Genomic DNA, 13,168 nt, shown 5'->3' on the forward strand with positions numbered 1-13,168 from the left:
CATCAAGGGCTAATGAGGTTATTACTGTTCCGTAAGGCAAATGGGAATAACTTTGTAATGTAAAAAGGCTTTCAGAACTGCCTGGTTTGATTATTCTCTAATGCCTACCATTATCTTGAAAAATATATGCTTTTCTGGTATCTTTATAGAACTGGTTGTATGTCTGTTCTTGACAGAGAAATCTATTTCACCTTAGCAGTTTGGGATGGTGCCTGATATATTCAAGAGAAATATTCATTCTTCCAGTCAAGTATGCAGAGAAGATGGTTTAGAGAAAGAAGAGATCTACATAGTGTCTGCCAAAGACCAAAGGAAGTTCTTAAGTTCCCCTTTCAGAACAAGAGCAGCCAAATCTCTGCTCTGTTTTCCCTCATTGCTTCCAAATACTCAAAAATACCCTATCAAGAGTTTAAAATGCTAATACATAGAGGAAAAATACTCATGCAGCTTCAATGAAATCAGAAGCCACTAAGAATTCCTATACGTTATTGGGTTTAATAAATCAAAGTGAGGAGCCACAAAGTGCCCTTCTTGCTCATTAATATCTACTTAAAATTGAGAATCTTTTCCTTTATGCCAGCCCTTCTCCTCTTATATAGTCAGCCCATCTCCCTGAGGACTGGTGACTTCCCAGGGGCATTTGCATTTACGTTTTCTTCATAAGACAACAAAAAACATTTTAAACATAATCCCTCCTTCAAGCTTTCCCATTGCGATTTCAAATTTCAAAGACACATTTATTCACTTCCCAAGCTATTTCTGTCCTATAATCTTTTAACTTACTCTCTTTTTAGCCTTTTTCCCTTCCAGCATCTTTAATCCATTTAATCTATGATAATACCCTAAAAAACAAAGCATTTTTGATAATTGCATAAGTATTTTCCTGATTTAAAAAAACAAGCAATTGCATTTATATTCTCATTTTATTTGCAATTTTCTTGAAGCTATTTTTCTCCTAAGTGCCATATTATTTCCTTACTCTTCCCCAATGCCATTTGCTTTGTTGATCACATACTTAACACACAAATCAGAATCAAGTGACACAACACTGTGCTTCTGGCCAAGATGGAGTAACAGGGACCAGATTTACCCTCGCCTGAAACAACAACAGCAAAATAGATAGCAAAAAAAAAAAAAAAAAAAGCGGATTGTTTAATGAAACAATAATTTACAGGACACTAGAGGTCAAAAAATGAAGAACAGTGATAGGTGAAAAAGAGGATACAAGCAAGATGAGCCATACAATTGCCCAAGCTTACTGAATGAAGAGAATTTCCAGGTCATGGTGCAGGCAGGGAACCCAGGTAACATCTAGCAGACCCCCTAAGGTGTAGACATAGAATTAAGAGCCCATGGAGACCAGAAACTTAAGAGTTCATAGGATGAAACAGAAGAAAGAAGAAATCTGCATGCAGAGAAAACTCAGAAGATCTACAGATGGTTAACCTTGAGAGTTCAGCTCAGTATTGATCAGTGTGTACATGTGAGAAAACTACCTGAGGCCATGGAAACAACTATCAGAAGAAAAATTACAGATAACAGTTTGGGGCACTCATACAGAAGTCCCTGTCCATACAAGGCAAATTGGAAAACATCAAGATTTATAGGGCATTATATAGAAAACACACTAGGATCTTGCCTCCGTAGGGAGGAAGAATTAGCCCTAAACTGAGCATTCCTCCTGTCCTAACTAAAAAGTCTTAAAAGCAAGACCTCAAAGGAAGACCACAAAGAAAGAAATTGTGAATTTACTATGCCAAGTAAATTTACTATGCTTCAAGATAAATCTTCAAGAAATTTATAGGAATTCAAATATCTAACATCTAACAAGGTAATATTTGCAATGTCTTTCTGATGTCAATCAAAAATGACCAAAGAGAACTTTTTATTTTGTCTTCTTTTAATTTTTTTTAATTTCAGAATATTATGAGGATACAAACACTTTGGTTACTTTAGCAAGATAATAGAATAGGAAGCTCAGAACTCTCCCTCCATGCAGACATGCAGCAAATAAGCAGTTTCATATGGATTAATTCCCTCTGAAAAAAGAGGACTAGTTAAAAGAAACCAGTTAAGAGACACTATACACTGGGCAACTGAAAACATTACCTTTTCAAAAGAAGTTGGAAATGGTGAGACATATTCTTGACATAAACCCCACTCTCAGCGCATTATGCATCAAGGGAGAATCCCTATCTTTCAGCTTTTTCCTAAGAAATGAAAGGTTTGAACCACACATCTAGTGTCCCAAGTTTTACAGTTGCTACCAGAGGAATTAATTCCTAACTTGCTTACTTCTAGAAATTTATAGGCCCCAGAATTTACTAGTCCCCTGAGATGGCAGAGAACAGAGGCAGCTTTAAATGGGCACTCAAGCACTTCCCATGCCTTATGCCCTTGGTTTGGCACAGGGTGAGTAGGTAACAAAGCCACATTCCAAGCTTTTTCCCAGAAAGGATTAGACTATACACGAAAAGTCCTGAGTTTTCCAGCTGCTACCCAAGGGCTTAGCTACTAACTAGCCTTCATCTAGAAGTTAATAGGGCCAGTCTCCTAAGAGTTTAAGTGAGTGTGTAGACACATCGCATCCCTCCTTCTCCTCTCAGTTCACTCCAGCAGAGCCACCAACCTTCCAGCTTCTCCCCAGAAGGAGCTGGACTATGCAACTAGTGCCCTGAATTTTCCAGTTGCTGCCTAAAAATCTGGCTACTAACTCATTTATTTTGGAAGTTGTGAGAGCCCAGTATTCACTAGTTACCAGGGATCTCCAGGGTTATTCCATGGTTTTGAATGGCCTTACAGGCTCTTCCCAAGACTCCACTTTCTAGCTCTCTTTAGCAATAAAGCACAGCTCTTAGTTTTGTTCTAGATGAGATTACACTACACATCTAGTATCTTAACATTTTTATTTGCTAGCCAAGGATCTGGCTCCTAAATTTCCTGTTTCTTGGAGTTGGCAGGGCAGGCAATCATTAGCCCTTGGGAGTTTAAATAAGTACGTGGATACTTCTCACATTTCCTTCCCCCAAATCACTCTAGAAATAAAAACAAGCTTCTAGCTTCCCCCTAGAAAGAATTGGAGTACCTCTCTAGATCTCCAACTTTTCTACTTGCTATCATAGGAACTAGTCTCTAACTTGCATGTATCTGAGAAATGAAGGGATCAGCATTTGTTAGATACCTGGGGGCAATAGAGAATAATACAATGATTTGAAAGGGCTTGCTGTCTAAAGTAGTATATAGGCATTTGCCATAGCTCCTCTCCCTGGCAAAGAACAGAGCAAATGGGTGATAAACTCCAGCTCCTCACTTCTTCCTAAGGAGAGAAGGAATTGGTTCGCACATCTAGTACCACAATCATTCCAGCTACTACTTGAGGACCTGGTTCCTATTTTTCCTGTTTCAGGGCATTCATAGCATATTCTATAGTCTCCTGGTGGCCACTAAGAAAACAGATGGCAATTTTGAAGCACAAAGGTCAGAAAGGCATCAAAGATCTCTGGCCAGGTTGGTTGGTGAAGATGGTCTCTTGTTTGAGACCAATCTGTAATGACTGGGACAGATGGATGTTTGCCAAACATGCAGAAACACATGCAGAGAAGCAGGGGCAATGAAGAAACATGAAAATATGTTCCAAATGAACAAACTAGATAAATCTAAAATCAATTTTAGCAAAATGAAGATACTTGATTTACCCTACACAGAATTCAAAATATCAATCAAAGGTGCTCACTGAACTCAGGAGGAACACTCCATGAAGAAAGTGAGAATCTCAACACAGAGAAAGAAAATATAAAAAAAATGCCAAATAGTAAGAAATCATACAGCTGAATAAAACAATAATGGAACTAAAAAATTCATCAGAAGTGTTCAACTGCAGACATGATTAACTCTAAGACAGTTTATTGGACATCATCCAGTCAGAGGAGTAAAAAGAAGAAAAAAAAAGAATGAAAAGGAACCAAGATAAATTAAGGGGATTATAGGATAACATTAAGTGGGCCAATATAGACATTATGAGAGTCATAGAAGGAAGTGGGGAAGAGAGAGAGAGAAGAAAAAAGAACAAACCACATCTAGGAATTCAGGAAGCCCAAAGAATACCAAATAAGATAATACCAAAAAATACCCATACCAAGACATTTTAAACAAATGTTAAAAGTTGAAATCAAAGAGAAAATTTTGAAAACAAGACAAAGCTGCTTGTCTAAAAGAGAACCTCCAAAAGACTATTAGAAGATATTTCAGTTGAAACCATGCAGGTCAGGAGGGAGTGGTGTGATATATTCAAAGTGCTGGGAAGATAAAAACTACCAACCAAGAATATTGTATCTGGCAAATCTGTCCTGCAGAAATGAAAGGGAGATAATTTTTTGGACAAAGGCTGAGGGAGTTCAACACCACTAGATCTGACTTATAAAAAATACTGAAAAAAATCTTTCTTCTTTCCTCTCTTTCTTTTATTTTTCTTCTTTCTTTCCTTCCTTCTTTTTCTTCACCCTTTCCTTTTCTTTTCTCTTTTCTTCTGGCAGGGTCTTAATCTACTGACTGGGCTGCCAGTCTGGTGTCAAACTTCTGGTCTCAAGCAATCCTCCTACTGTAGTCTTCTTAATAGCTGGGACGCAGGTACAAGCCACTGAACCTGGCTTTTTTTTTGTTGTTGGTGGTGGGGAGAGATACTGCCTCACTATGTTGCCCAGGCTAGTTATGAACTGCTGGTCCTAAGTGGTTCTCCCACCTCAGCCTCCTGAGAAGGACTCAGACATAAGCCACCATGCCCAGTGAAAAAAACTTCTTCTGGTTGAAATTAAAGGATTCTAAACAACAACATGATAACATTAAAAAATATGAAATTTGTTGCTATAGGTAAGTATGTAGACAAAAACCAGAACACTATATTGCTATAACAGTGGAGGGTGAATAGCTTTTAATTCAAATATAAAAGAAAAAAGTACTAAAATAGCTATAACTAAATTATGTTAATACACACACAATATGAAGTTACAATTTTGCTGTGTAACTTCATGGAAAATTAGAAATTGTAAAACCAAAGATTAGTGAACATAAAAACATAGTAATAGAAACTATCAACAGTGAAACATAGATAGAAAAGAAAAATTAAATAGAGAAAATGAACTGTGAGAAAACTATAAGCTGCTTACTATACATGTCTTTTACATCTTAAAAGGAGGAAAAAGTGAAAGAGAAAAACTATGTGAAAAAATAATTATTATTTTTCCCCAAGTTTGCTGAAAAGCAAGATTAAGATTGTTGAGAATTTTAACAAACTCGAACAGGAAAAATGAAGAAAACTACACCAAAAACATCATAATCAAATTGTTCCAAATAGATGCAGAGGAGAACATCATAAAAACAGTCAGAAAAAAGACATTTTACACACAGAAGAATAAACACATGGACACCAGTAAATTTCTGGTAAAAAGCAATACTGTTGAGAATACAATGAGCAATATTTTTAAAATCTTGAGAAAAATGACTGCCAACTGAGAATTCTGTGCTCAGTGAAAACATACTTCAAAAACAAAGATATAATAAAGGCTTTTACGACACAAAATGCTAAAAGAATTTCTTAACATAAAACTTTTACTACAAGAAGTATTAAAGGATTTCTACCAAGTAGAAGTAAAATGACACCAGGTGGAAACATAGATCTACACAAAGGAATAAAGAACATTAGAAAAATGTTAACTATGTGAGTAAATATGTGAGATAATTTTCTTATTAGTTAAACAGGGCGGCGCCTGTGGCTCAGTGAGTAGAGCGCCGGCCCCATATGCCGAGGGTGGCGGGTTCAAACCCAGCCCCGGCCAAACTGCAACAAAAAAATATGCCGAGGGTGGTGGGTTCAAACCCAGCCCTGGCCAAACTGCAACAAAAAATAGCGGGCGCCTGTAGTCCCAGCTGCTCGGGAGGCTGAGGCAAGAGAATCGCGTAAGCCCAAGAGTTAGAGGTTGCTGTGAGCCGTGTGACGCCATGGCACTCTACCCAAGGGTGGTAAAGTGAGACTCTGTCTCTACAAAAAAAAAAAAAAAAAAAAAAAAGAAATACCATATTGTTCCATGTATAAAGCATTCCCATGTATAATGATGTTCCAAGTTTTGGGCCCAAACTTTCAGGAAAATGCCCCTCAAGAAAGAAGCTTGCTCTCAGCCAGGAGAGACATATTTGAGCAGTGCTAATACATCCCTGGTAAACATGCAGATTGCACTGCCCTCCTACAGCCACCTGTTCTGGGAAAGCTGCCCTATCTCTCTCCTCTTGGTGGCCTTCCCCCCTGCCATGTTGAAGGCTCTCGCCAAAATGGCTGCATGCACAACTGGCAGGGCAAGAACTTCTAAGTTCTTGGGCAGTCCGCGGGCAGCTAGGCAGGTCCATGGGGTTCCCAGTCTCCTAAATGTGGCCAGGCCTCAGGCCTCAGGGCTGATATTTTATGGCTGTGGCTCATATTGTATGGCTATAACGCATATCACCAACCCTGCTAGTACCCCCTCTCCTGATTGCAGTGCTCAGAAAAGGCTGCTCTGGCCCCACTACCACTGGATCCTGGATCCTCCCTGTCTAGAACCTTGTGCACCCGGCAGGCCAGGCAGGAGGCCCTGGGGTTCCCTGGTCCTGAGCCATGTTACCCATGCATAATGCACATTTTTATTTTTCCCTTAAAAATTTGGGTAAGAACTGTGCATTATACATGGCGGAATTTGGTAATTGGATATTTAAACATAAATACCAACAATGCAGCATGTGCTTTATAACATATAAAAGTAAAATTTATAATAATAATAGCACAAAGGAAAGAGGGGGAGAAATATAAACATAATGTATTATCAAGTTCTTATAATACACATAAAACATCATAATATCACTTGTAGGTTGATTGTGGTAAGTTAAGGATGCACATTATAAACACTAAAGCAACCACTAAATTAATAAAGCAAAGCAATATAGCTAATAAGTAAAGAAAAATATAAAATGGAATCATAAAAAAAATTTAATAAAAACAAAAGGAAGAACTAAAAAAAAAAGGAACAAGAGTATGTGGGACAAGTAGAGAACAAATATCAGTACTATAGAGGTTTAAACCCTACCATAACTATAATCATAGTAAATGTAAATGATGCAAATTAAGAGGTTAACTTCTATTAAAAGGGACAGAATGCCAGAATGGATAAAAAGCAATACTCAATTATTTGCTGCCTATAAGAAATAAACTTTAAATGTAAAGAGAAAAGTAGAGAGGGTTCTCTTTGGTTTCTCCCACCCAAAGAGAACAAAGCATGTGTAAATGGCTCTCCTGGGTGAAGGAAACAGCTACAATTTGAACTTTTCCTTACAAATGCAAGCAGTATAACCTAATCCTGTGTATCTCATATTCATCTAAAATAATTAATTAATTAGATAATATTTTAAAAATTAAAAAAGATAGTAAAACAATGAAAAAATATATACCACGCTAACACTAGTCAAAAGAAAGTTGGAATTGCTATATAGTTAAAATTAGATAAAATAGATTTCCAAGCAATATATATTACCAGAGATAAAGTTATTTCATAATGGTAATCAGGTCATTAAAAAAGACATAAGAATGCTAAACATTTATGCTCCTAATACAAAATTTCAAAATACATAAAGTAAAAATTCCCATGAGAGATAGAAAAATGCCAGATCATCTTGAAAACTTCAACATTTCCCTTTCAATAATTGACAGAACGATTAGACAGAAAATCAGCCAATGATATAGAATATTTAAGCAACATAATTAACTAATTTAACTTAATTGATACTTACAGAACATTTTACCCAACAACAGAAGAATACACAACCTTTTCAAGGGCACAAAGCACATTTACTAAGTCAGGTCATACTGTGGGTCATAAAAGAAGTCTCAATACATTTAAAAAGATGCAAGTAATATGAACTATGTTTTGTAACCACAATAGAATTAAATTAGAAATAAATAACACAAATCCTTGTGGAAAATCTCCAAACATTTGTAAACTAAAAACCATGCTTCTAAATAACACATTGATTAAAGAAGAAACTAAAATGGAAATTAAAAAGTATTTTGAACTGAATTAAAATGGCAAAAATTAAATAAAACTAGCAAGATATCACTTAACAGTGCTTATGCAATAAACATCTATCTCAAGTTAATAACCTGTGCTCCACTTTAAGAAAGTAGAAAAAGAAAATCAAATTAAAGTAAGCAGAAGGAAAGAATAACTAAAACCAGAGTAGGAATCAATCAAATTTGATCCTATAATTCCTTTACTAGGTTTATACCCAAAAGACCAAAAATCACAATATAACAAAGACATCTGTACCAGAATGTTTATTGCAGCCCAATTCATAATTGCTAAGTCATGGAAGAAGCCCAAGTGCCCATCAACCCACAAATGGACTAGCAAATTGTGGTATAGGTATACCATGGAATAGTATGCAGCCTTAAAGAAAGATGGAGACTTTACCTCTTTCATGTTTACATGGATGGAGCTGGAACATATTCTTCTTAGCAAAGTATCTCAGGAATGAAAGACAAAGTATCCAATGTACTCAGCCCTACTATAAAGCTAATTTATAGCTTTCACATGAAGGCTATAACCCAACTATAGCACAAGACTATGAGGAAAGGGCCAAGAAAGGGGAAGGGAGGGGGGAGGTTAAGGTGGAGGGAAGGTAATGGGTGGGGCCACACCTACAGTGCATCTTAGAATGGATACAGACAAAACTTTCTAAAGGCAGAATACAAATGTCTACATACAATAACTAAGAAAATGCCATGAAGGCTAGGTTGAACAGTTTGATGAGAATATTTCAAATTGTATATGAAACCAGCACATTGTACCCCTTGATTGCACTAATGTACACAGCTATGATTTAACAATAAAAAATAAAAAATAAATTAATTAATTAAAAAAAGAAAAATAAAGAAAATCACTGAAACCAAATACTATTTCTTTAAGAAAATCAATAAAATTAATAAACCTATAGAAATATTTCTCAGGGGCAATATGAGGAAGGATAATACTATATCTATATATTCTGTTGATACTAGAAGGATAATAAGGGAATAATATACACAGTTTTAGGGCAACACATTTGCCAATGAAGATGAAATGGCATATTACTTAAAGAACATGAACTGCCAGAACATACTCAGGAAAATAAAGATATGATTACGATTAAAGTAAAATCTGTCAAGTGTAGAACATAAATGTCTTAACACCATAATCAAGTAAATGAGGTGAAAGCTATGTTGATTGGTTTGATGTAAGCGTGTCAGATTGTATAAAAAATCAACACATTGTACCCCACATATCTATAAATGTATGAATTCATGATCTATGTGTATATGACTTAATAAAAAAAAGTAATGAATTGTAGTTTTAATTCTTTTCCATAATAAAATTCTAAACCTAGCAGTTTAATAGTTGAGTTGTAGCCTACTAAATACTTAGAGAATCATTGAAAACTAAAATTACGCCACCAAAAGCAGGATCCACAAAAGAACAAATTTATAAATGGAAAATTTGTCAAAATCAGAATAGTTTTCCTTCTTAAGGCATTGTTAAAAGAATGAAAAAGGCATATCACAGAGTAGGAGGAAATATTTACAAATTATATATCAGATAAAGGATTATATACAGAACATATAAAGAACTCTCAAAACCAAATAATGAGATGACAAATAACCCAATTCAAAAACAATGTATAAGGATAAACGATTTAAGGAGACATTTCATCAGAGAAGATATTCAGATGTCAAAAAAGCAGCTGAAGAGATATTCAACATCACTAGTCATTAGAAAATGCAAATTAAAACCAAAATGAGATATCACTACATTCCTTAATAATGGTTAAAAAAATTAATTTTTTAAAAAAGTCTAAACCAAGTGTTGTCAAGAATGTGGAAGAATAGTGGCTCTCATACAGTGCTGCTGGGTATATACAATGGTCAAACCACTCTGAAAACAGTGTGACAATGTCTTAAAAAGTTAAATGTGTATCTACCACATTTCAGTCTTTCTACTTGGAGATATTTACCCAAAAGAAATGAAAGCTTATGTTCATACAAAGATTTGTACATGAAGGTTCATAATAGTTTTATTTGTAATAGGCAAAAATTATAAACAACCCAAATAACTATAGAAAATGACTGGATAAACCAACTGTGGTAATGAGAGAGGATAGCGGAGAAGGGTGAGGTCTAGAGAACAGGTCTTCTCAAGGAGACCACAAGGATACACATGCAGGGTTCTCTCCACAGTGACTCAGCTCTTGAGAATTTGTAGACTTAACTTCCTGAAACTTGGAAATTTCCAAGTTTTGTGAAATCCTGTAGTTCTGTGGTGGTGGGAATAGCATCTCCCGCTTGATTCAAACTGGCCAATGAGAAGGGTTCCTGCAGGGTGGAACTTTTTGAGTGTCAATAAAAAGGGAAAGACCAAGGCAGTTGGGGAGGGTGGCCATTTGGAATTCTTCTATGCCTTAAGCTCCCGGCTGGTGAATAAAGCCCTTCCTCTTATAAACATGATGTTTGGGTGCTCTTTCTCTCCCTTGGGCCCTGTCTTCCTGCAACAGTATAGCCATACAAAGGAGCAACACTCAGCAATAAAAAGGACCGAGCTGTTGATAACCTGAATGAATCTGGAAATGGTTGTCCTGAGTGAAAGAAGTCAGTCGAAGGAGTCCCTACCGGACGATCTCATCTATATGACATTCTGGGAAATGTGAACGAATGTACAGTAACAGAAAGCAGTTTGGGGGATGGGAAAAGCGGGAATGTAGAGGGGCATGAGGAAACTTTGGGGGATGGTAAATATGATCACTATCTTTACTGTGGTAATGCTTTCATGGATGCGTATACAAGTTAAAACACATGAATTTGAATTGTTGAAATGTGTACAGTTCATATGTCCTTGTATGCCAATTAAACCTCAGTAAAGTTGTTAAATCAAGGGACAGAGCAAGTTACGGATTGTGGTTCTTTCCATGTCACAGTTCAGGAAGAGGAAATAAAACTGTCTCTAAAACATCTTGTTGCCTGAGGTATGTTTCATAAAATTATGTCTGCGCCTTGCACGTAAGGACTATTGAAATAGGAAATTTTTATTAAGGCAATATTTAAAATTGTAACATGGCTAAAATAATCTCCTCTTTCAAATATTCTCTGAACATGGCTTCCAAACTCTCTGAGACAAGCAACTCCCAGTGCACGGAACGTCTTCCATCTACTTGTCTCTCTCTGGCTCACTGGGCACACTCTGAAGTAAAATGTGACAGGCAAGGTGAGAGCCACAGAGATGCCAACTCCCTAGAATAAGTCACAAGTTTTAATCTGCATAGTTAACAGCGCATTTTTGCTTGGGAAACAGATATAAATGGAAAATTCCTGACTGCTCCCCATTAGCAAGTGTAATTTAGCAGTGCAGAAATCTGTCTGAAAATCTGTTAACTTAAGTGCATAGAGTGGTCTCTGCCAGTTCTCTTTTTTTCCCTAACACAATGAAATTTTGAAGAACCGCATGCTGAAGTTTCCCTGAATCACAGCTTACTACCCTGTTTCCCCGAAAATAAGACATCCTCCGAAAATAAGACCTACTTACAGGAAAGATAAGACGTCCCCTGAAAATAAGACCTAGCGCATCTTTGGGAGCACACCTTAAAATAAAGACACTGTCTTATCATTTTCGGGGAAACAGAGTATATATTCATTGTTTCTCTGCTTGACTTAAGCCGCATTTCTTGGTTATTTAATAATATAGATTAAAATCTAATATACAAAGAACTATACAACTGAATAGCCAAGAATGCGGTAATGTTAAAAAAAAATGTCAGTTACATAAAGTGTTAGAATGTTTCTTTGGTTTAGCATTATCATGAATCAGCCAAGAACTCCTGTGTCTATAAAGCGACACAGGCAGACGGCATTTAACCCAACATGCAGGTATCTTTCAACCTCTTTTTATACCTACAGCAGGCACTGAAAATGATAGAAATCCAGAGATACATGTGCAGGAATCTCAGAATTCAAGATAAATGATAAATAAATAAATGCTTTTGGATAGGTTGGTTTATATTTAGAAAGAAAAAATAATGGTTTCACAAACTATGATAATAAAATTTGCAATTCACTTACTGGAGCTATCCAGTAGTGCCTTGGTAAGTTGGTAACTAGCTTGTGGAGGAAGGGCATTTGGTTCGTGGCCTTTGCTGGTTTCCGTGGTGAGTATATTTACACCATGGCAGCTTTTAGGTGGATTTAACAGAATATGAAGTTGGGAAGAGAAGTGAACAATAGGGTCTCCTGAGCTTGATGATGAGCTGGTTTAAAATCATCCCACGAGAAATAATTCATATGTGATGACAGCTAACTCCAATCCTATAATAAAGATAAACTAAGTTTCCAGGTATGTCTATGTGTTTCATTCAACTAAGAGTCTTCAATCTGAAGCTATCTTTTAACCTGTGACAATAAATTTCCATCTGAACAAAAATGACCTTTAGAATGTAAGAGACATTATCCAACATCATATATTTGAAATGTCTTGACTTTGAGGTATTCAATACATTTGCTTGTTCTTGAACAGGAATCTTTATTCAAATGTAATTCAAATTGAGTGCTTATTGTTAGTCCCTCCACCCCAAAAGTGAAAAGGAAAGTAAACAAACAAGACACAACATTTGAATACTGATCTTAGACAAAAATTAACCCAATGTAACCTGTTAGTAAGAAGGAGGATGGTTAGGAGATAAAGTCAAACAGCTCTCACGTCATAGACCTTGGATGCCCCACCTCTGAGTAGAGGTGTGGGTTTGTGTTTATATTTTTGCCCTAAGAGACTATTGTTTTACAATAATAGGAATTAATAAGGGGAGATCAAAAGTCATCTTTTTGTGGTGTTTTCCACAAAGAGAGACTTTCTTTAAAGCTTTATAAGAAAAACGAAGAGGAAAAAAATAAACTTATCAAACTAGAAGTTCAACAAAAAAGGAGAAAAACAAGAGCAACAACAGTTCTAGCATTTCAACACAACTGTAGCAAAGAAACGATAAAAGGAGTAACAAAAGAGCAGACATATACCCAAGTTCTGAGTCTGACTGCAGCTGGAGCACTGAGGGGTCTGTGTCCCACTGCAGGGTCCTAATC

General features: G+C 36.3%; 1 protein-coding gene across 4 annotated transcripts in view; it reads right to left on the minus strand.

Moving 5' to 3' along the window:
• DYNC1I1 (dynein cytoplasmic 1 intermediate chain 1) overlaps positions 1–13,168 on the minus strand; it is a 340,112-nt gene that overhangs the window by 272,034 nt on the left and 54,910 nt on the right. For 2 of the 4 annotated variants that reach the window (XM_053609523.1, XM_053609524.1), the window contains exon 5: positions 13,103–13,162. The exons of the other annotated variants lie outside the window; for them this stretch is intronic. In XM_053609523.1, the coding sequence (XP_053465498.1) occupies positions 13,103–13,162 (60 nt within the window). The remainder of the gene's footprint in view (positions 1–13,102; positions 13,163–13,168) is intronic. 4 annotated transcript variants of the gene reach the window in all.

Source organism: Nycticebus coucang, chromosome 11, assembly GCF_027406575.1.
Source record: "Nycticebus coucang isolate mNycCou1 chromosome 11, mNycCou1.pri, whole genome shotgun sequence".
Taxonomy (NCBI): Eukaryota; Metazoa; Chordata; class Mammalia; order Primates; family Lorisidae; genus Nycticebus; species Nycticebus coucang.